The following is a 23,953-nucleotide window of genomic DNA, read 5'->3' as shown; positions in this document are numbered from 1 at the left end:
AGGGGGCTATACACCAAATGCTAGTTCACTAATTTACTTTTAATTACCAGTTTCAGTTACATTTATGACCTTTATCTGGATGGTTTTGAGTGATCAAGTTTGAGTATAGCTACGTCTGTCTGAAAAGTCCCTGGTGCTTAGTGCTAGTCCATGACTGGCTTTGTATATGAATTTCATGATAATTGTGTTTCATTCAAATATCAGATTTAGTTGTACACACAATACATCTTGCCAATAAAGACTTAAAATATGATAATAATTGTAATTCTAACTTTATGTAAAGAAAAAGACGATATCTTTTTTAAAATTTATTTCATTTGCTAACTCACTAGCATCTATGCATAAACAATTATAATAAAGCTTTGACATGAAGTGAATTTAAATGAAATAGTTTTTCACTTTACCTAAAGAACAAAGCAGTAAATCGTATCATTAGTTTTCTGGTAACACTGTGCATATATCTTCTAACTGAAAATTTTCCTTATTTATTGCAATGGAATAAATAAATTTGTGTAATGGATCTCAAAGTTTAAGAGATTTCAAAATACAAATATAAAGTTTTATAAGTTGCATCTTAACAATAAACTTTATAGTAAATAAGCATTAAAATATCTTTAATACATGTATAGCATAAATATGAGAGCACTATGATATATAAGATCCCGCATTATCACATGAGGCTTCAAAGGATAAAATAAATATTCCCACTTTTTTACATTATATTCACAATCATTTAACTATTTAATCTGTATTCCCCCAGATTTTGTGCCCAACACATCTGCAGCTAGGGCAGATAAATCATTATCAATATCTAAAACTTCCTCTGTATCCAGTGATACTCCTTCAATATTTGTGTTCATTATATCATTTTCCAGCTCAGCCTCCCCTTCATTATCAGTGAGAGAAAATTTCACAGGAGTAGAACTTTCATCTTCAACCTGAGCTGTGGTTGGTTCACTTTCCAAAGTCTTATCTTCTGATTGGTTAATTTCAGAAGTAGCATCTTCTGTTTTAATTTCTGATTGGTCGGTATCTATAACATTATGTAACTCTGTTTCTGATTGGTTAGATTCAGGTACAGTTTTTTAAAGCAAATTCTATTGGTCACGGGGTTTTCCCTTGGTTTTGGTTGCTGTAAAATTTTTGGGGCCCCGGGTTTCGCTAAACTTCAAAAACTGGTGCGGTACGGGTTCAACTTCCACTTGGGAACCAATGTTTTTATACTCTCTAAGACAACCTTTGACATTCATTTGCCCAAATTTCCCCCCTAAAATTCAATTTGGAATTAATTCATTATTTTTCATTTAGTCAAATTTAAAGTGTAATGACAAGATAATTGACGGGTTCTTTTTAAAATAATTAAAATGAAAACTTGTTGTTTTGGGTTTTTTTTTAAATTTCCAATGATAAATTTTAAATCCTAAAAAAGATTAAAAAAATATTAAAAAATTTGACAAAAATTTTGGGATTTTTAAAATGCCCATATACTTATTTAAAAGTCACGGTCCCTAATGTAAATAATCGGTGGGGAAAGAAAATATTTAAAAAATAAAAAATTTTATTCAGTTCGGATACAGTAACTCCAAGTATTAGTGCCAGCTGTGCTTGAGGGTATAGTGCTTGCAGACATTTGTTGATATACGGTACAAGGCTATGAGCGTATGCTGAACAAAACTTGTCGAATCTCTCCTTCTCTTTCCTGTCAAATGTTGTCTCTTCAGCCCTGTATGTACAAACAGACATCATAACAAGAGGGCCATGATGGCCCTGAGGTCGCTCACCTGTATAAAGGCCCCCGCAGCGGGGCCAGTTTAAACCCAAGGGCTTTTTTTTTAACAAACTTGAAAGACAATCATTGAAGATGTTTCTCGATGTTAAGTTTGTTAAGTTTTTACTACACACATATAATGAAAAACAATGATCTCCCTCCCCCCCCTCAAGCAGGGCCAATTTTCACCCGAGGGCTTTTATTTGAACAAACTTGGTAGACACCCATAAGAAGATGTTTCATGCTAAACATCTAAGCTCTAGCTCATTGGGTTTTTTAAAAGAAGTTATTTTAAGTTTTTACTATATACATATAGTTAAAAACAATGACACCCCCGGGGCGCGGCCAGTTTTGACCCCAGGGCTTTTATTTAAACAAAATTTGTAGACACTTACTAGAAGATGTTTCATTCTTAATATCTAAACTCTAGTTATTTGGGTTTTTTCAAAGATTTTTAAGTTTTTGCTATACACATATAAGGAAAATCAATGACCCACAGGGGCGGGGCCAATTTTGACCCCAGAGCTTTTATTTGAACAAACTTTGTAGACACTCACTAGAAGATGTTTCATGCTGAATATCGTAACTCTAGCTATTTGGGTTTTTTCAAAGAAAATTTTTAAGTTTTTGCTATACACATATAAGGAAAATCAATGACCCCCAGGGGCGGACCAATTTTGACCCCAGGGCTTTTATTTGAACAAACTTTGTAGACACTCACTAGAACATGTTTCATGCTTAATATCTAAACTCTAGCTATTTGGGTTTATTTAAAGAAGATTTTTTAAGATTTTGCTTTACACATATAAGGAAAATCAATGACCCCCAGGGCGGGGCCAATTTAGACCCCAGGGCTTTTATTTGAACAAACTTGGTAGACACCCATTAGAACATGTTTCATGCTAAATATCTTAGCTCTAGCTCTTTGAGTTCTTTAAAAGAAGATTTTTAAGTTTTTACTATATGCATATAGGGAAAATCAATGACCCCCTGGGGCGGGCCAATTTTGACCCCAGGGATTTTATTTGAACAAACTTGGTAGATACTCACTAGAAGATGTTTCATGCCAAATATCTAAGCTCTAGCTCATAGGGTTTTTGAAAAGAAGATATTTAAAGTTTTTTCTTTCGGTTGCCATGGCAACCAGAGTTCTGCATGGAATAAAATTCTTTGAACAATTTTTAAAGGTGACCACCAAAGGAACATTCCTGTGAAGTTTGGATGAAATTGGCTTAGTGGTTTATGAGGAGATGTAATTTAAAGTACAAGTTTACGGACGGACGACCGACGGACGGACGCTGGCCGGACGCCGGACAAAAAGCGATCACAAAAGCTCACCCTGTCACTTTGTGACAGGTGAGCTAAAAAGGCAAAGGAAAACCAAATGTTAACCAACAGTCCATGAAAGTAGTACTTTAGAATGCAAGCATACCAAATAGTAAATTTGGAAGCAATGGTAAATTTTTTTGAAATAATGACCTTGAAAGTAAAGGTCATTTAAAGGTCAATATGATACGTTTTTAATACATCAAAATAATCCTCTTTTCCAGATGTTGTCTTGAATATAAAATCTCTAGCTTACATACAGATTGAAGTTGATATTGTGAAGGTAAAGTTGTCCCCGGACAGACAAACATTCAAGCCAGTTAAATGTTTCTTCTGAACAAGCAACCAATCTAAGACCAAAGGAAAAACTTTTACAGGCAATATTGATTTTTTTAAGATTAGTATTAAAAAATGTACAAGTATCAGTGTCTGAAATGAGAACATACCTGTGAAATGCCAGTATGATTTTATTGACATGGAGGAAGGAATTATGTAGAGCATTGCTGACCTCTGTTACCAAGGCGACAGGTGCACACAGTCGAAGTTCATTGAGTGCAGTAAGGATGTCATTACAATATGCAGCTAGAGGGTAAAAGTCCAGTAAGATAGTGGGTGGGTACAGCTGACCACTCTGTAATGTATAAAATCAATATTTTCATTTAGATGATGATTTTATCAATTTTTCAACGTAGGATCATAGTTGTCCTTTTAAAATTACCAGAAAACAAATTGTTCATATTTCTGGATAAAACAAAGATAAAATAATAAATAGAAAATTTGTTATGTCCATAGATGTTCCCACATTCCACTGTTTTGTCAGTCTGCTGACCAGAAGCTGGACGAAAGAACAGAGAAGGGCCAGTATATATGCCCCTCCCCCTTAGAAGTGAGGGCATAAAAATTCATAAATATACTATTATATACATGTATAATAATTCCTAAATAAGCCAGTGCAAGCTTAATTATAAATACAATACTGAACAATTCTGTATTATAATTATATTACACATTGGTGATTTCTACTGTTTAAAGTATCAACATGTATTTATCTTGGCTTAGAGTTGATAAAATTTTCAAGTTAAATTCAATCCCAAATATACTGGTACTTTCTTAACTAACCAGTGTCATGTGAGGAAATAGGTTTGTTTATAACAGAGAGATTGAACTATGAAATAAAGAAGGCATCTTAATAACTGAACTAACTCTTCTGTCACAAACTTTAATATTTTACTAGAAATATTTTTACTTTAACCTGCTGAATTTAATGTACTGGATTTGTCCTGCTTTGAATTTTAAGTTAAAGGGATTTCAATATTAAAATACAAAATTTGATCAACATTAAAGAGCCAGTCAGAAAGCACAGACTGGCCTAGCTCTGCACTACTAGCACAGTAACTGTTTTGAAGTAGAATTTTAGCAGATTAGCAACAAAAGAGGAACCTTACCTGAGTTGTAGAATTGTAAGGGAGACCCCCCATACTGGACGAAGCTGACAATAAGCTGTAAGACCTCATACTGTCCTCAAACCTGAAAATATATGTACATGTATATAATTATGAAAGAAATATTTCTACGAAACATGAATTCAATATTATAGATCATCATAAAACATATATAACAGCCCATTAATTTGTTAAACAAGAGGGCCATGATGGCCCTGAGGTCGCTCACCTGTATAGTGGCCCCCGCAGCGGGGCCAGTTTAAACCCTAGGGCTTTTATTTGAACAAACTTGGAAGACACCAATTAGAAGATGTTTCATGTTGTTTAGTTTTTACTACACACATATAATGAAAAACAATTACCTGCCCCCCCCCCCCTTCTGGCAGGGCCAATTTTATTCTAAGGGCTTTTATTTGAACAAACTTGGTAGATACCCATAAGAAGATGTTTCATGCTAAATATCTAAGCTCTAGCTCATTGGGTTTTTTAAAAGAAGATTTTTTATGTTTTTACTATACAAATATATCTAAAAACAATGACACCCCAAGGGCGGGGCCAGTTATGACTCTAGGGCTTATATTTGAACAAACTTTGTAGACACTTACTAGAAGATGTTTCATGCTTAATATCTAAACTCTAGCTATTTGGGTTTTTTCAAAGAAGATTTTTAAGTTTTTGCTATACACATTTCAGGAAAATCAATGACACCCGGGGCGGGGCCAATTTTGACCCCAGGGCTTTTATTTGAACAAACTTTGTAGACACTCACTACAAGATGGTTCATGCTTAATATCTAAATTCTAGCTATTTGGGTTTTTTCATAGAAGATTTTTGAAGTTTTTGCTATACACATATAAGGAAAATCAATGACCCCCGGGGCGGGGCCAATTTTGACCCCAGGGCATTTATTTGAACAAACTTGGTAGACACCCATTAGAAGATGTTTCATGCTAAATATCTTAGCTCTAGCACTTTGAGTTCTTTAAAAGAAGATTTTTTAAGTTTTTACTATATGCATATAGGGAAAATCAATGACCCCCTGGGGCGGGGCCAATTTTGACTCCAAGGCTTTTATTTGAACAAACTTGGTAGAAACTCATTAGAAGATGTTTCATGCTAAATATCTTAGCTCTAGCTCTTTGGGTTCTTTAAAAGAAGATTTTTTAAGTTTTTACTATATGCATATAGGGAAAATCAATGACCCCCTGGGGCGGGGCCAATTTTGACCCAAGGGCTTTTATTTGAACAAACTTGGTAGACACTCACTAGAAGATGCTTCATGCCATATATCTTAGCTCTAGCTCTTTGGGTTTTTTAAAAGAAGATATTTAAAGTTTTTTCTTTCAGTTGCCATGGCAACCAGAGTTCTGCATGGAATAAAATTCTTTGAACAATTTTTAAAGGTGACCACCAAAGGAACATTCCTGTGAAGTTTGGATGAAATTGGCTTAGTGGTTTATGAGGAGATGTCATTTAAAGTAAAAGTTTACGGACGGACTTCGGACGAAAAGCGATCAAAAAAGCTCACCCTGTCACTTTGTGACAGGTGAGCTAAAAATAACAAAAGTTATGGTAACCTTATTTGGAAACATGCTGAGGCTATACTCAAATGAGTCAAGCATCTCTCTGTAGGTATGTTTTGTAGTAATAAATTATATATAGAGTATAAAAGTTCTAGCTTAAAGAAAGAAGACCACAGAATACTGTACATTAGGTGTTCAATGGCCTCTGTACAGTAATCTACTGTACTTTTGTTCTTGTGGTATATCCGGGGTAAGTGCTTTATTGCCAAACATCTTTTTGTGTAAACAGTCTGATGAACCCTCCCTTTGTTTGGTTTGGTTTACACCTTAAAGATCACATATTGAACTTAGCGCAGTAACAGGTTAACAGTAACAGTACTTGTTACTGCACTAAGATGATGATACAGTTGATAACATTCCAGTTTAAGTGGTGGAGGTGACCATCATTAGCATTGACTATATACATACATATACAATGAAGACCTTACAGGTAATGTTATAATTGTCTGCACACAGTTATATATATGCCTTCTTGTACAGTCTAACTTGCCCATGCGACCACGTGTATTAAGCGACTTTTGTCTTAAGCGGCCACTTTCAATTCCCTCTGTTCATTTTCTCTCTATATATTTAATGTATTAAGCGACTTTTGCTCAACGACCGCTAATTAGTCAGCTAATTGAGATCAATCTTTTCATTAAACGACCACTTTTACCTGTCAATTAATTGTGTTTTTAGAGAACGCCGCCTCGTAATGTCACAAGTGTCAACAATCAAAACACAATATATAAATGTGCGAAAAACTCTATTTGCCAAACCGTTTTAGTGTATGCAAATAAAGGTAAGTATACGCGTGACGTGTATTATCCAATAATATCGATATAACAATGAAACGCTCCGCACCTACTCAGATGGTGTATACGCTAAGCTGTTGATATTAAGACTGCATTGAATTGACCTTGAACTTGATCAGCAATTAAATTAATTGTTACAATCAGATGTACTTTGTTTATTTCAAATGAAAAATGCACAACAGAAAAAAGCTTCACTTATCAGGGTTTTCGTGTTGGAGACAAGGAAATTCAACGGAGAAGTTTAAAAATTCTGGAAAAATGTCAAACATGTACGTAATGGATCAAAACTGATTTGTCATATATCTGAAAGTTATTTTTTTACATAAACATCCATTTAGATTATCGGAGCGTTCTAATTATTAAACATCTATATAAATGAAGTTGAAAGACATTACCACAGCAAAAGAAAGATCATGCTTTGTCTTAAGAGACCGTTTCATTAAACGACCGTTTTGGGTGTTTCCCTTGCGCGTTCGCTTAATACAAGTTTGACTGTATATGCTAGCAAATTTTGCTTGAAAATTTATAAAAAACAGCTTAAATGGCCCCCTTTCTTTAAGTACCAACCTTTTGTTTGCCTCCTGAAGGGTGAACAGTAGACCATTTAATGCTGCTTGTTGGAATATAGGGGTCAGTAATCCACGGAAATCTGCTCCGACCCTACTGAAGGACAATCCAAAGTACATACATTGTCCGAGTATAGAATCTAATCTACCACCAACTCCCCGAGCTAAATCTGCCTCCAATATTCCAAGAAACTGCGACACCTAAAAGCAAAAGTCAAAACTTTCATTCTAACTGTAATATTTATAACCACAATATTAGTTCTTCTGACATAAATTTATGTACATAAAAAAGTCCCAAAACAAAGCTCATAATGCTAATCAAAATTGATATATCACTTTTACATGTTTTATCATAATTATCTATCTGTAGGTCTAAAAGAAATGTTTATACATTTGTAGCTGGATATTTGATTCTTTCAGTTCAGGGGCAATAACTCCTTTTATTTTATGGGGATTTGAAAAAAAATCTATTTCATAGTTAGGATTCCAGACAGCCATTTTTCCAGAATTTTCAGTGGCAATATCGTTTGAACAAATAAACAAATCTAATAAAATTGCATAAACTATATTGCCCTTAAATGGTAAACTTTGAAACAAATTCTTTACAAAAATTCAAAACTGTTGAAAAGACGTAACTCTAGACCAATGACCAACTGATGGTGATAATTAACAATATTTCTTTGTACCCTGAAAAGCTATTTAAGGTAAAAACAAGTAAACATGCTTAAAAGTGTTTCCATAAAAATCTTTTTAAACAGTTAAAAAAATCTCCCAAAACCTTTTGAACAATCCATGTATGGAATAAAGCTCCTTCATTGAGAGAATCATCTTTAGATGTAGATAAGAGCGGATCTTCATCGGAGAATATTGCCCTGTACTGTGTAATGATATCAAACAAGTTTACACGGCTCACCTCTATTGTCTTCGATATATGCGTGTACGCTGAAACATGATGAAAGTTTTTGTTAACATATATCATATATTGGGTGCCCTAAATTCATCCCTATCCTAGTGCCAACACCCATACTGTGTATGTCAGAAAGTCTCAACAATTAATCCTTAAGAGTAAATAGTTAGATATTTTTAAACACCAAAGTAAATTTAATTTATCTGTCAAATTTCTTCTGCACAGGATGCTTGGATCGTTAGAAAATATACTGTTTTTAACTATGTTTTACTTTTACCAGATTTGGTTGAATAGGATTCAATATAAAGGATATTATAATTAATTATTTTAAGATGGTCAGTCAAAAGTATAGAGCCTGATCAACTGCATAGAAAGACATGCACACTTCCCTGGTTCTATATGGGTGAAAATCTATTGCAGAGAACAAAAGAAAACAAACCCTTTTAATATTCTTTTCCTAAAGCAAAGGATGACCTTGAAAAAGTCATTTAATGTCAATGTCAAATCAGCTTATTCATTTCTGGGTATTGCTTTCTCTTGAACACACAATGTTCATGTTAACATCCTTTAACTTCATCATGGTTGTTATCTAATATATATAAGTTTGAGTTTTCTAGTAATTATTGAAAATGCTGCTTTCAAAATAGATTAACTTGGGAATGAAGAATATCTGGGGTTTTCCCTACTAATCCTTGGGTACAAAATTAACAAACTTTTAAAGTTATAGCTTCGAAAATAAGCGCAACAAGTTGACTAATCTATTGTGACGGGTAGTGCACTGTGAAGCTATAACAGTTAAAGTTTGTTTGTACCTACATGTACCAATTAGCTGGGGAAAATCCACATTTGCAGAGTTCCGCATAACATGTATTGCATGACTTTTAACATAACTTTATGTTTCAATTGTATTCTACAAAACATGGCTCACCTTAAAGAATATGAAGTTTAATGTGTCAATGTGTAAGTAAAAGAGATGTACTGTATGAAGGGGTGTTTATATAAGGTTGTATGATTACTATTGTCCAGTGAAACCCATTTTTAAACATGATTAATGCCAAACTTATTTAACTATAGAATGATGTCTAAAACCATTAACTATAAGTAAATCAAATAAAGAAAAAAAATCAGTGTTTTACTGCCCATATTTTATGCCAAAATGAGGCCCCATATTCCTCTTTGGCAAAAAACATGACTGTACACCCTTCAAAAATGAAATCAAAAGACAAAAAAATGAATAACAAGAGGGCCATGATGGCCCTGTAATCGCTCACCTGTATATAGGCCCCGGGGCGTATGCAAATTTTAACCCAGGGGCTTTTATTTGAACAAACTTGGTAGACACCCATTAGAAGATGTTTCCTGATCAATATCTAAGCTCTAGCTCTAAGGGGTTTTTACAAGAAATTTTTAAAGTTTTTACTGTATACACATATAGGGAAAAACAATGACCCACCCACACCCCAGCCTGGGTCAATTTTGACCCCAGGGCCCTTATTTGTACAAACTTGGTAGATACTCATTAGAAGATGTGTCATGCTCAATATCTTTGCTCTAGCTCTTAGGGTTTTTTAATAGAAGATCTTTTAAGTGTTTACTATATACATCAAGGGAAAAACAATGACCCCTGGGGCGTGGCCAATTTTGACCCCAGGGCTTTTATTTGACCAAACTTGGTAGAAACCCACTAGAAGATGTTTCATGCTTAATATCTAAGCTCTATTTATTAAGGTTTTTTAAAAGAAGATTTTTAAAGTTTTTACTATATACAAATAAAGAAAATCAATGACCCCCGGGGCGGGGCCATTTTGACCCCAGGGCATTTATTTGAACAAACTTGGTAGACACTGACTAGATGATGTTTCAGGCCAAATATTTAAGCTCAGGCTCTTTCGGTTTTTTAAAAGAAGATATTTTAAGTTTTTTCTTTTGGTTGCCATGGAGTTCTGCATGGAATTAAATTCTTTTAACAATTTTTAAAGTTGACTACCAATGGAACATTCCTGTGAAGTTTGGATGAAATTGACTTAGTGGTTTATGAGGAAATATCATTTAAAGTAAAAGTTTACGGACGGATGCTGGATGGCCGGACGCCGGACGAAAAGTGATCACAAAAGCTCACCATGTCACTTTGTGACAGGTGAGCTAATAAAAAGTAATTCAAGCTGAAACTTAACTTAACACTGCTTTACATTAAGATATTTAAAAATATTTTTACTAATTTTCTTTATTAACCTTTTCCCTTATATAAGCGTGTTTCGACGGCTTTTTGCCCCCCCCCCTTTTTGAGGCCTCAAACAGTGAAAAAATGTCCTATTTAGACCCCAAACACTGTTTTTCGTTTGTGAAATGTTGTTAAAAAAAGTGACCATTTTTTCGGCGCCGTCCCCCATCCAAATAATACATCAGGGGGTTGCCAGAAGGGGGATGTACCCCCTTCTGTTTGGGGGGTTTGAAGGGGGCGGAGTCCCCCTCATCGCCAAGAAAATTTTGGACTTGTGAGAGGCTTAAAATGACCCCAGGTTGATCATAAAGTAACGTGTAACCAACGCTGAAAAGCCTTTGACTCTATCTCAATCCATTGAGAAGTTGCAGCACTTTGAAATAAATTTTTGATGGAAAAAAATCGAGGCAAAATAGTGATTTTCGGCAATTTTGAGATGTCCCCCTCGTTGCCATGGTAACAGGAAATTTAAAAGACTGAGCATGTCGTTACAAAGGCAATGGTCCAGTCAACATTTGTGCCAAGTTTGATTAGTATTGAAGCATTTTTCATAGTTTCATAGCAGTTTTGAACTTGTAAGAGGAGGCTTTTCAGTTAAAATGGCCTTTTTTCACGATATGCTCATGGGGAAAGGGTTTAACTAAAAAAAAATATAAATGTTACAAAACAACAATTTTTTCACCAAAATTAGGTAAAAGACCACATGTTAACATGGAAAAACTAGATTTTGGGTGATTCCAAGGTTTTTCATCATTTTTTGTTAACCTTTTTCCCTTATATAAGCGTGTTTCGACGGCTTTTTGCCCCCCCCCCCCCCCTTTTTGAGGCCTCAAACAGTGAAAAAATGTCCTATTTAGACCCCAAACACTGTTTTTTTGTTTGTGAAATGTTGTTAAAAAAAGTGACCATTTTTTTCGGCGCCGTCCCCCATCCAAATAATACATCAGGGGGTTGCCAGAAGGGGGATGTACCCCCTTCTGTTTTGGGGGTTTGAAGGGGGGCGGAGTCCCCCTCATCGCCAAGAAAATTTTGGACTTGTGAGAGGCTTAAAATGACCCCAGGTTGAATCAATAAAGTAACGTGTAACCAACGCTGAAAAGCCTTTGACTCTATCTCAATCCATTGAGAAGTTGCAGCACTTTGAAATAAATTTTGATGGAAAAAATCGAGGCAAAAATAGTGATTTTCGGCAATTTTTGAGATGTCCCCTCGTTGCCATGGTAACAGGAAATTTAAGACTGAGCATGTCGTTACAAAGGCAATGGTCCAGTCAACATTTGTGCCAAGTTTGATTAGTATTGAAGCATTTTTCATAGTTTCATAGCAGTTTGAACTTGTAAGAGGAGGCTTTTCAGTTAAAATGGCCATTTTTCACGATATGCTCATGGGGGAAAGGGTTAACTAAAAAAATATAAATGTTACAAAACAACAATTTTTCACCAAAATTAGGTAAAAGACCACATGTTAACATGGAAAAACTAGATTTTGGGTGATTCCAAGGTTTTTCATCATTTTTTGTTAACCTTTTCCCTTATATAAGTGTGTTTCGACGGCTTTTTGCCCCCCCCCTTTTTGAGGCCTCAAACAGTGAAAAAATGTCCTATTTAGACCCCAAACACTGTTTTTCGTTTGTGAAATGTTGTTAAAAAAAGTGACCATTTTTTCGGCGCCGTCCCCCATCCAAATAATACATCAGGGGGTTGCCAGAAGGGGGATGTACCCCCTTCTGTTTGGGGGGTTTGAAGGGGGGCGGAGTCCCCCTCATCGCCAAGAAAATTTTGGACTTGTGAGAGGCTTAAAATGACCCCAGGTTGATCATAAAGTAACGTGTAACCAACGCTGAAAAGCCTTTGACTCTATCTCAATCCATTGAGAAGTTGCAGCACTTTGAAATAAATTTTGATGGAAAAAATCGAGGCAAAATAGTGATTTTCGGCAATTTTGAGATGTCCCCTCGTTGCCATGGTAACAGGAAATTTAAGACTGAGCATGTCGTTACAAAGGCAATGGTCCAGTCAACATTTGTGCCAAGTTTGATTAGTATTGAAGCATTTTTCATAGTTTCATAGCAGTTTGAACTTGTAAGAGGAGGCTTTTCAGTTAAAATGGCCATTTTTCACGATATGCTCATGGGGGAAAGGGTTAAACGTGAAGGTAATTATCAATAATATATTGCTTTTGTTCTCTGTTATAGTAAATCCAATGCAATTATCCCGTAAAAATAATAATCCAACTACCACTCTGCTAATGTATATCAAGAGCTCCACATAGTTTGGGCAACATATGCACTATGGTGGGTTATTAAGGGTACAAATTTACACAGATGAAATGACTATAGATTTTCCTTTAGGTCATAAAATATAATAAATTATTATTTAAAAGAAGATAAATTAACAAATTTTTTAGTTTATTTTGTCTGAACAGAAAAGTTTTTTTCAAAAATTAATTAATTCAAATTTGCCTGAAAAGGACATTAAACAATGTAACATTGTAATACTCCCTAGCGTAAACATTAAAGACAGTTTACTATCATTGAAATCCGTCCAATGTTTTAATTATGCTGACACCGATAACAGAAAATTTGCATATAAAGGGGCATAACTCAATTTTAGAGAAAAATCAAACATAACCTGTGTTTTGATATAACATACTTACATGTAAAATATTAACACAATCATCAAAATCCTTCAAAAGTTATCTTGCAGAATTAATTGTATAAGGGCAGACTATAAGAATCTTACACAGGATGTTGGTACAGAATATCTAGCTTGAGGGTAGCTGTTTACGGTGGTAGCTAGGCTCAGCCAAGTTTTCGCTAAACAGTTACCCAAGAGCTAGATATTCCGACCTGTACCCGCAGCCGGTGTTTGATTCTTTTTCTTGCATATCACATGTTAATTATTTTTGTTACATAAAATTACGAATGACATCATCTTAAGAATGCAATTTATTCATAAAAAGCGCGTGGCAATGACATCATTTTAAGCACTTGACTTGTCTTTCATGGGGGGTGTAAGACAGGTTTTTCTAGCACAGGTGCAAACAATAGATACTCCTGTCTGATTTGCAAAGTGCCATTAAAAAACTGGACCAAAATCAACAACATAATTTTTATGAGACTTAAATACATGTATATTGTTCAGAATGTTATGTGTGGTAATAAATAGAACAAAACCCTAGGAGACTAACTACAGGAGAAATAGTATGTCTGCTTATCTATCTATAAATATTGTCTATATCTACATGATGACCTTGTTTACCTGATTCTTTTTATGAAGTTGTTGATTGAAAAAATATCAAAATTATTCATTAGCTCTTAAAAATCATACAATGTAATCAAGCATGCCATTCAGCTTATAAACACATATTCTAAATAAAAAGTGAAATTCTTACTGTTAAGAATTGGTTTAACTGTTATGAATTTATTATTCTATAGCTGTTGTACCAAAAAATAGTTACGCCAAGGCTATATAGAGGACAGAACATGCAGACTTGACTTTTTAATAAACAATGGAATTTTTGTATGTTCACATAATTGTTTATGGATCTCAAAATCCCAATAATTAAAATGTTTTTTTCTGAATCAGTCCTATCAATGCAATATAAAACAACTTTCAAAAGGTCTTGTTTATGATACAGTGTATGAAAATTCTTCAAAAAATACTTATTTCTGATTCTAAAATAATAATCATCAATAATAATATATTTTCATTTACCATCTTCTTTTGGTACAGCTTCCAATATCCCTTGGAACCAGGAGTCTCTAGCCTGTAAATAATCAATGATGATATAAATGGCTAAACAAGACTAATATTTGTATATCTCTGAACATATGTAAACTTAAAGCCTTACCTTGCTGATATTTTGAAATGGAATAGTCCTGCTGCAAATTTAGGCATGTCCATAAAAAAATAATTTTAATTTTCTTCATTGTTCTTATTTTGGGTACGTGAAAAACAGAATATAATATTTGTGTAGGTTTATTTCTAAATTTGTTGAACAAAAGAATATGATGCTCACCAGAGGCTCGCATAATATAATTCTATTCAACTCATTCAATAATTTTTGTATTAAAACTACACTTATTCAATATATATAAATCAAGGATTTTTTGCCAAACTGTAAGTTCTTTAGTCAAATATTATACTGATTCCCAAAATAAGGTCAAGAAAACCTTTTACAAGAAACATCAAGTTTCCTGGCCATTAACTTCAATAAAATTTATCTATATCTTATTCCTTAAGTTTTTTCACAGACTATCTATAAATTTATTTATAAAAACCAGGAAAGTATCATAAAGTATATGCATTTATTACCCTTCCAGATCTTTTCTGCCTTTTTGATTGGATATTGATCACCCGAAAGAAATTGATATTACCGAGCCAGACGGGTAATATACACACTAAATTTCCCCATTGGGTACCCCACGTTGTAAACAACATGCGCTGTGGAGATGCGCGTACGGTTTGATTTTACGCGATGTAAATTCTGATTTACAAGCACTTTTTAACTGTCAAATGATAAATATTTACCAAATTAGAGTAATGATACATATTCTCATCAGTATTGAAAACAAATATGATCTTGTGAAAGCTTGATATTAATTACAAAAAAGTGCTTTTAACAGACTACTCCTTTTCTCTTGTTTACATTCGTTAGGTTCGAAAGAAAATATGTCATGTATTTATGTGACGTTGTGGTGAAGGGATACCCTAAAGGGGATCTTATATCGAAGTTTCATTTAAATAAGCAATGATTTGTTTTAAAATCGTCTTAACTTGGCAGGGGAAGGGTAATAAAATTATTATTTTGGTTTTGGAGTGATATATGTGGATATATTACCTGCCAAGATAAAATATCACCCGAGCCGTTAGGTATTATCTTTACAGGTAATATATCCACATATATCACTCCAAAACCAAAATAACATATAATATTTCATTTACCTGTAGAAATTTGATTCGTAGCTCCACCTCTGTAAATACGTCCATACGACGGAGGTAGCCTATCACACGTAGACAGGCGGGGAGCTGTACATTTGTTCTAAGTTGTTGTATCAGCTGATTTAACATCAACTGTGTTGACATCTTCACCTCATTTACAATGTTCTGAAAGAATACAACAATTATAGTATTCTGCCTTTTACTTTACATGTACATGTACGTTATGCAGTTATGCCAAAAATACTACTTTATACAAAAGTTATACGTTTGTACATAGCTGATGTCAGTGTAGCTGTGTATCTTGGCAAACCATGTATTCTCAACTCTATATCTTGATGACATCCAACAATTTCAGTATCTTCACATTTAAATCAAAAAGGTATAACTTAATATTGCCGAGACAAAATAATATTTCTTTTTAATTATTACATGCACTTGTTTTTCCTCAACCCCTTAAATCCTGGTGTGTCCTAACCAATATTTACACAAGTTTGGATTATGACAACAGAATCACACCTCCTGTAAGAATTGAAACCAATGCTCTAAATAAGAAGATCTTTAATAGGAGTCTGGTGGTCCTCACATGAACCACTCTGCCTTCACCAATCTTATTCAATCCATACCCTACTGATGTAATTTTGTATTATGGACCTGCCATACTTTGAATTGTTATTTTCATTATCTTTGTTACTTACAGCTATTACAGGTATGCCTGAATGTTTTTTCTCCAGTCGTTTAACATGGGATGCTAATTCCAGAGCTTCATCATAGTACCCATTCCTAACACATGTGTCCATTAACTGGGGCAGTTCTAAGATCTCCAGTAACTGAGTGTGACGTTGTAACGTCAGACTGTTCATTCTGCGACTGTAAAACAAATGAAAACTTTAGCAAGTGCAGGACAAATTTGATACCGAATGAACTTTCAAGTATTTTATTCAAATGAAATAATCTATTTTCTTAATCAGTTTTATAACATTTTTACATAAAGCTTAGAATTAGACACAAATAGATATATCAATCTTACTTTCAGCTTAAAAAAATAGATTTTTTTCTGGTCCGATTTTATGTCACACCAACACAGTGTATGTCATATGGCAACTTTCCAGCTTTACTGGTCAAGGAAAACCTCAGGTGCCCCTCCATGCATTATTTCAAGCACAAGCGGGCACCTGAGTTGAACCACTGATGTTCTGTAAGCTAGCTAGATAGCTTCCCCACATCACAGAATCGAAAGTCACAGGCAAGACTCAAACCTGTGGTGAGGGACAAGTGATTTGAAGTCAACAACCTAAACCACTCGGCTGCAGAAGCCCCTAAAATTAGACATAAACTGACATACTATCCTTACCTTGAGCTTATATCCTGAGCTTTCTTCAGAACGTCACTGCATTGTTGTGAGAATTCTGGTAACTTGTCTAACAGGCCTTCAACATGCTGCTCTATTATCTGAAACTATAGCAACAACAAGTATAACATTTAACTTTCACCCTGCTAAATTTGTAAATACACTTTCCTTGCTTTGCATTAAGAACATTTCATAAGTTTATCCTCACTGATTGTTAAGCAATCCAAATTCATGCTTCAAGTTCAAGAGTATAAAGCATACTGTAAATATTGCAACTCTAAACTTCATCTTGAATGTACTATCGACATACCACTAGTCATTTTAAATGTTGATCAGTCTCTATATGGGTTTTATGAACGGTAGAACCATCAAGGTTAACCACTGAAGTGCAGAATAAGGCTCTTTAAAATGTAACAAAAGTTATGGATTTCACTAAAATCCAATACAATTAAAAAATCTTGTTATATCGTTCTCCATTGGGTAAGAAATTTTATGAATATTGAATATTCACATATAAAACAGGTTCAATCTAAGCAAAGTTTATTGCTCTATCATAACATCACATATAGATTTAATACTTACGTCTTCAAAAATTTCCTTGGAACATTCTGCAGTCTGTATAAATGTTTTATAATTCTGAAATGCTAGATTCTGTGTCTCTTCTAAAATCTGGGTCTTTTCTTCTGTCAGCCTATCTGGCTCCTGAGCTATTGTTTTAAAAATTAAAAACACTGTATATTTAAAAATGTTCAAACAAATTTGTTCATGCCTTGAGACCCAATTGGTCAGTACTTCAAACAGAGCATATATTTTATAAGTAAGATATATGGTAAATTTATGCTTTTTTAGATATTCTGAATGCAAAAAATACAAAATTTTAAATGGTGACCTTCATATCAACAAGTAATAAATGATGCCTTTACATAATATTGTGTACAACTGCATTTTATTTCTACAAAATAGACTAATAAACAACATTTTTATATGAGACTACCATTTTGATCTGATAAAATTTCTACAGTTATAGTCTTAGTCAAGAATAATTACTAAATGATCAACTAAGTAACTTACCAAGCTTTTCAACTCCATATGAACTAAGTTCTGACAAGTACTGTACAAAGTTTGGATCGCTCTGCCAGCTCTCTAAAATTAATACATTTAATTTAAATTATACCTATGTCATAATGTAATAACCATTTTTATTCTATACTAAATTAAAAATAGGGATACTTTTTTCTTTCATGGGATTAGCAGCCCTCGTTTATTAAAAGCAATAGGCACTTTCTAAAATAAACTGGTGCTTTAGCAAAATAAATGGACACTTAAGCTAGGGGTGTCATCGATAAGGATTTTTGTATCGATATATCGGTAATGAATTATCGGCGATACAGCGATATATCGATTGCCAGGCAAAATTAAGCTTTCAAGTCTTTTTAATTTGTTTTAATATGCAGTTACATTTAAACACATGCAAAAAATAAATAAACTATGAAAAATGAACAATTTGTTTCTTTTTTTATCATTATAACTTTTAATGACAACTAATGACTAGTAACTATAATGTTTAAAGCCTTTTCCATTTTACTTTTGGTGTCGTTGTTGCTATTAAGCAGTTACGGATTATGCTAAATCCCGTCCTTGCCGTTCTATTACTAAGCTGGGGTTTAATTGGCAAATTATAGTGTTTAGAACAGGAATAATTATTAAAGTTTAACATATATAAAAATAATCTTTACAAAGAAACACTTAAAAAATTTTTTTGGCATTTTCCCTTTTAAAAATCTAAATTGGGGGGTCTTGACCCCCTCTTATCAGACATGCGAGATTACAACGAAATTCAGCAGCATTCGTTAGAGACACTGGGAGGTAACTCTGATGTTGTTTTTCGTTTTAGAAAAAAAAAATGTTTGGAATATGTTAGTTCTGGCTTCCATAACTTTATATTTCACTTTTATCTTGACGTTTGGTCTATCAGTACTATAAAACCTGTTTGCTGAAGTGTCTTTAGCTAGAAACATGTGTGCATTCGATAACCGATATTTAAAAAATGGAATCAATATCGAATTGGATAACAAAGATCGTTGATACACCGATATAGATTGAATCGATTACACCCCTAACTTAAGCATTTTTGTAAAAATAGTTTATGCTATATCAATTACACCTTTTTCTTTTGAATTTCTAGCATTCATTGTATGCACCTTTTAATACAATTGATACTCTAGTTGGGATATCTTCAACAGGAAATTTGCTTATGTACAACAGGAACAAAAATGGCAGCTCATGCTGTTATCAGTGTTTTTAAAACATTTAGTGATCACCATCAATGATCAGATCTTCAGGAGTAAAAAATTATTTTAGCACTGATTATCTGATTATACCAAGAAATATTAAAGATTATCCTTGGAACCATGTTTTCTAAATGAATTACGGACATTTCAGACCACGGACGTTTCGGACCAGACACTTCGGACCAGATTTTTTGGTCATTTCTGACCAGATTTTGGGACATATCGGACCATGTGATGGTCATTTCAAACCATGATGGGGACACTTCGGTCCAGAACATATATTCCTTTATATATATAATTATTTGTTATTTCAGGATGTATTTTCAATATTTTCTAATAATAAATGCAACGAATATTTGACATTTTTATAAACTTTATGATATTCAATATCTATTTATATCTTATTTGACATTCAAATATTTTGTACATACTGTGTTTTGTGGTCTATAATTATCTAAATGTATACATTCAATGGTAGGTATGTGTTTATCAATAATGTATGATTTGTTTTATAAGAATATGTTGTAAATAATCTATTTCGCCATGTCTTTTTGTATATACAGTTGACTCTCAATAAGTCAAAATCGCTTTACTCAAAATTCCGCGTTAGTCGAAGAATTTCTAGAGTCCCATCAAATTTCCTTCTTTATCTTTGTATTTTAACTCCGCTTAGGTCAAATTTTGACTTACCGAGACACCTGTTTAGTCGAAAAGAAAATTTGGTCCCGTCAATTAAAATCCAACATATTTTCATCTCAATTAGTCGAAGTGTGAAAACAGCCGACTGATCAAAGGTCGGCGACATCAAGGTGAGATGTTGTCACTCGGGATTCACACGTTTCATAGTAATTTTAATTGCCGGTCATCATGTATTATTAACGCGTCGTAAAAGTGGCTTTAATCGGATTCAGGACTGAATTGGTTTTAACAATTAGATTAATTTAATTGTACCAGTCTGACAGGTGTTACTGAAATAACAGCCTAGGTATTGATGTGTGTTATCAACGTAAATGAATTGTCAAGAATGCGTATTAAAAACATATGCATTACTGATAAATACTGACAAACTTGCGTTCATGTCATTGCTACGAATGCTTGTGTTTATGTTTCACTTTTATATACATATATTAAATTTTGAATAATATATTTTTGTTCATTTATAATTTGTAGTTGTAAGTGATTTACCGTCATTTCAACGGTTAAATATTGCGTCATTGCCACTATCAACAATTAGAAAACCTATTTCTTTGTACATTCAATCAGGCACATGTATATACAGGTACAAATGTCAACGTAATGGCGACAGATCCACGTTACTCGAATTCCGTTTCTCTCGAAGTAAAATGTCCAGTCCCTTGGATTTCGAGTTACCGAGAGTCAACTGTACTTTAAAATAAATTGTTTGCAAACCTGTGTCATTAAAACATTGCTTGTTTGTTTTTTAATTTTCTTCATTTATAGTGCAAAATACATAAAATCTAAAGCGGGATATGTGTAAAATCGTACCATTGTGTCAATATATACTAAATTTTCTCTTTAGTTTATCGAATAATTGATGCATAATATATCAAAAAATGATATTTAATCTGGTCCAAAATGTCCAAAACAATGGTCCGAAATGTCCAACACATGGTCCGAAATGTCCAACACATGGTCCGAAATGTCCAAATATCTGGTCAGAAATGTCCTGAAATGTGGTCCGAAGTGTCGCAAAATCTGGTCCGAAGTGTCTGGTCCGAAATGTCCATGGTCCGAAATGTCCTATTACCTTCTAAACAGTCAACACTGTCACCTTTTTTGGGGCACTTTAAATAGGCAAAGAAATGTCACCTTTTTTGGGGCACTTATAATAGGCAAAGAAATGTCAAACAGCAGAAAGTCAAAAAAAGACTTAGGAAGAGAATATCAAATGTATATTTCAGAAGGAAGTGGCTAGCCGTACGGGCCCGTACTGCTAGCCAAAAGTTCTAGCCGTACGTGAGTCACGTACGACTAGCCAGGACACACTGTAATGGCTAGCCGTACGGCACTTTTCAAAAATATATAGAGGCGAAAGTGCATATGTTATTAATGACTTTAAGCGAGGATTTTAGTCAAGAATGTTTGCTTTTTAGAGATTAATCGACGTGTTGGCTACAGTAAAGAATTTACTTTGTCATCTCAAGACGTCGAGAAAAAATAGCGTTTGGTTGCAGTTAAATAACATCAATAGAAATAGTTTACAAAATTTTGATAATAATCCTTTTTTGTTTCATTAAGTTTAATTTTTAAATTGAAAACAAAAAACAAAAAAAAAGAAACACCGAAAATAATTGTTGTTGGGTATGATATTTGCGCCAATTACCGACGGTATAGAAGTTTGTCCATCGTCCATTTATAATATTATTATTAAGAAAAGTTTGCATTATTAAATTATTTTCCCTTTTCACTTTTTTTTAATATTCTTTTTAATTATTCCCCTCCGATCATTATTTATTCGATCCATGTGCTTAATTAACAGATTGAACAATTCATCTTTCATACAAATCATAAGCATGAAAATTAAGGACGTTATAACATGCAACTTTGACACTTAATTTTATTAAGATAGATTATACAACGCTTACTCGTATTCATTTTTGTGTGTGCAAAATTGCGGAGTATCTTTATTAAAGTGAACACACTAGGACAAATGAGGAGATTTGATTAAAATCGTTGTTTAAAGACACAAAATAACATATGCATTTTCGACTTCCATATAATTTTGAAAAGTGCCGTACGGCTAGCCAATACAGTGTGTCCAGGCTAGTCGTACGTGACTCACGTACGGCTAGAACTTTTGGCTAGCCGTACGGGCCCGTACGGCTAGCCACTTCCATTTCAGAATTTGACAACATTTATCAGTGACAAAATATAATTTACACAATATCACATATGACAATGTGTGAAGGAATATGGAATAGTCTATAGACATTTTAATTGACTTTGTGATTTTCATGTCATTGTATTGTTTAATGAGCGTTTTAACGAGCATGATGAATTGTCAACAATATTTTTATTAACTACGGAATTCGTTTTTTATAATATCGTAATTTCAATCATTTCACAATGATATATAAATGACTCATTTGTTTTTAACTTATTACCCGGGAAAGCATCTTTAAATATCGCCGTTAAGACACTCTCTTCCTCCACGTCGATGGAATCCATTTCGATCTGTGTGAAAAAACGATTGATAAGTTTTAGGTCAAAGGGAACCAATTTTAATATTCTTAAGGTTAAACATCACTAAAACTATTAAAAATTTTCTTCACAATAAAAAGCTTGTCCTTTAAAAAGGAAAGATATGTGCATATCCTTCAAATATATTCTTCAACATAGATCATAGGATTGTGGTCACAGACATATTATGATGGTATATACTATTGGCTGGTATCTTGAGTTCCGGTCTCTCCAGATCTCATTTGACGGCTGTTATATTAATTTAGTGATATCTTTAACTTAATAAAGTTCCTTCACACAATTATAAGGATAAGATAGATCCAACCTTTTTAATTAATCTACTTTAGATAACCCACACACAAAAATCACTTAAAGAAGTAACGTTTTTCATTATAATAATTATAGTTTCATACGCTCCCTTCACAGCACTGTGAATACAGTCTTTCACAGAAAATAAGTGATAGTGAAACATTCGACCAATGTATAGGAGAGTTATCGTTTCAATGTAATTGTATACAGTTAAAGTAATTATTTTGTTTCAAAGATAAATAATTTTAGATTAAAATCAGCCTTTCATGAGGTAAATATATTTGATTTATCGTCTATGTAAATGTCCAGGTAGCTGAAATAATGTGTTGCATGGTCAGTATTAAAACTGGTTAATATTCAACCTTGGCCGAACAACAAATGTATAAAATATTAGTAGAAATTTGAACTTAAGTCAAGGGCTAGCAATATTTTTCTTCCCGTTACATTTTCGTTTGAAATATAGACATCCTTTTTATGTTACTTATCTCCTACTAGAGTTACACAATAATGGTTTCCATAAATCTAAGATGGTACTTATATGTACTAAGAACACTGATATGAAGTTTGTTCATGATTGGCAAACATAACATGTATTTTGTATCAGAGCATATATGGATCGCATTGCATAAATGATATAGCTGAAAAGTAGGAATGCAATCAACCAATATATTTTTTAAGTTTGAACACTGCACACCATAAAAATTAGTAACAGCTTCTGTCTTTTACTGTCAAGACACAGATTTTCCTTTTTGCTCACAATAAACTTTTTTTTAAATGCTTTACTCAATATGTATTTATTGCAAAGTGTGTTGGTAGGTTCAGTCAGTGATGGACAAATGATAACGGTAAAGATATCAAAAATGTTTTTCAAAACTTACAGTATGTATTTACTTTGCATTTGATATCATAAAATTAGAGGTTGATCTTTGTATGCTTTATCAAACAAGCTTATGAACAGTAGCTGATTTTCCAGGATCATTTAAGCTGTAAAACACACTCAGTCTTTTAATAAGTTAAAGCTACATGCCCCCAGATGAGTCAAAATATTTCAATAAAATCAAACTTGAGATAAATGTACTTAGATGTAAGGAAAAGTAAAAAGGTTTAAAGATTTGTGCGATTAATGACTGATTTTTCAGAATTTAGAACTATATTTGTACCGCGTTACTAACGCAGTAAAGACTATTTAAGCATATATTGACCACTTTTTGGTAATTTACATGGTTTGTAAGTGTCATTAATAATGTGTAAATT

General features: G+C 33.4%; 1 protein-coding gene across 1 annotated transcript; it reads right to left on the bottom strand.

Moving 5' to 3' along the window:
- Nucleotides 1–1,488: 1,488 nt before the first annotated feature.
- Nucleotides 1,489–22,409, bottom strand: LOC132759695 (conserved oligomeric Golgi complex subunit 8-like). The gene is made up of 12 exons (XM_060751513.1): nt 22,315–22,409; nt 17,970–18,041; nt 17,481–17,605; nt 16,902–17,005; nt 16,246–16,417; nt 15,554–15,715; nt 14,324–14,375; nt 8,258–8,421; nt 7,481–7,680; nt 4,540–4,621; nt 3,541–3,725; nt 1,489–1,723 (listed from the first exon to the last, which is right to left on the bottom strand). The coding sequence occupies exons 1-12, from the start codon at nt 22,376–22,378 to the stop codon at nt 1,489–1,491; spliced, it is 1,617 nt and encodes a 538-aa protein (XP_060607496.1). The 5' UTR covers nt 22,379–22,409.
- Between the last annotated feature and the right edge of the window lie 1,544 nt (nt 22,410–23,953).

Source organism: Ruditapes philippinarum, unplaced genomic scaffold (genome assembly GCF_026571515.1).
Source record: "Ruditapes philippinarum isolate M1 unplaced genomic scaffold, ASM2657151v2 ctg1465_1_1_1_1, whole genome shotgun sequence".
Lineage (NCBI taxonomy): Eukaryota > Metazoa > Mollusca > Bivalvia > Venerida > Veneridae > Ruditapes > Ruditapes philippinarum.
This window is presented reverse-complemented; position numbering and strand designations above follow the sequence as displayed.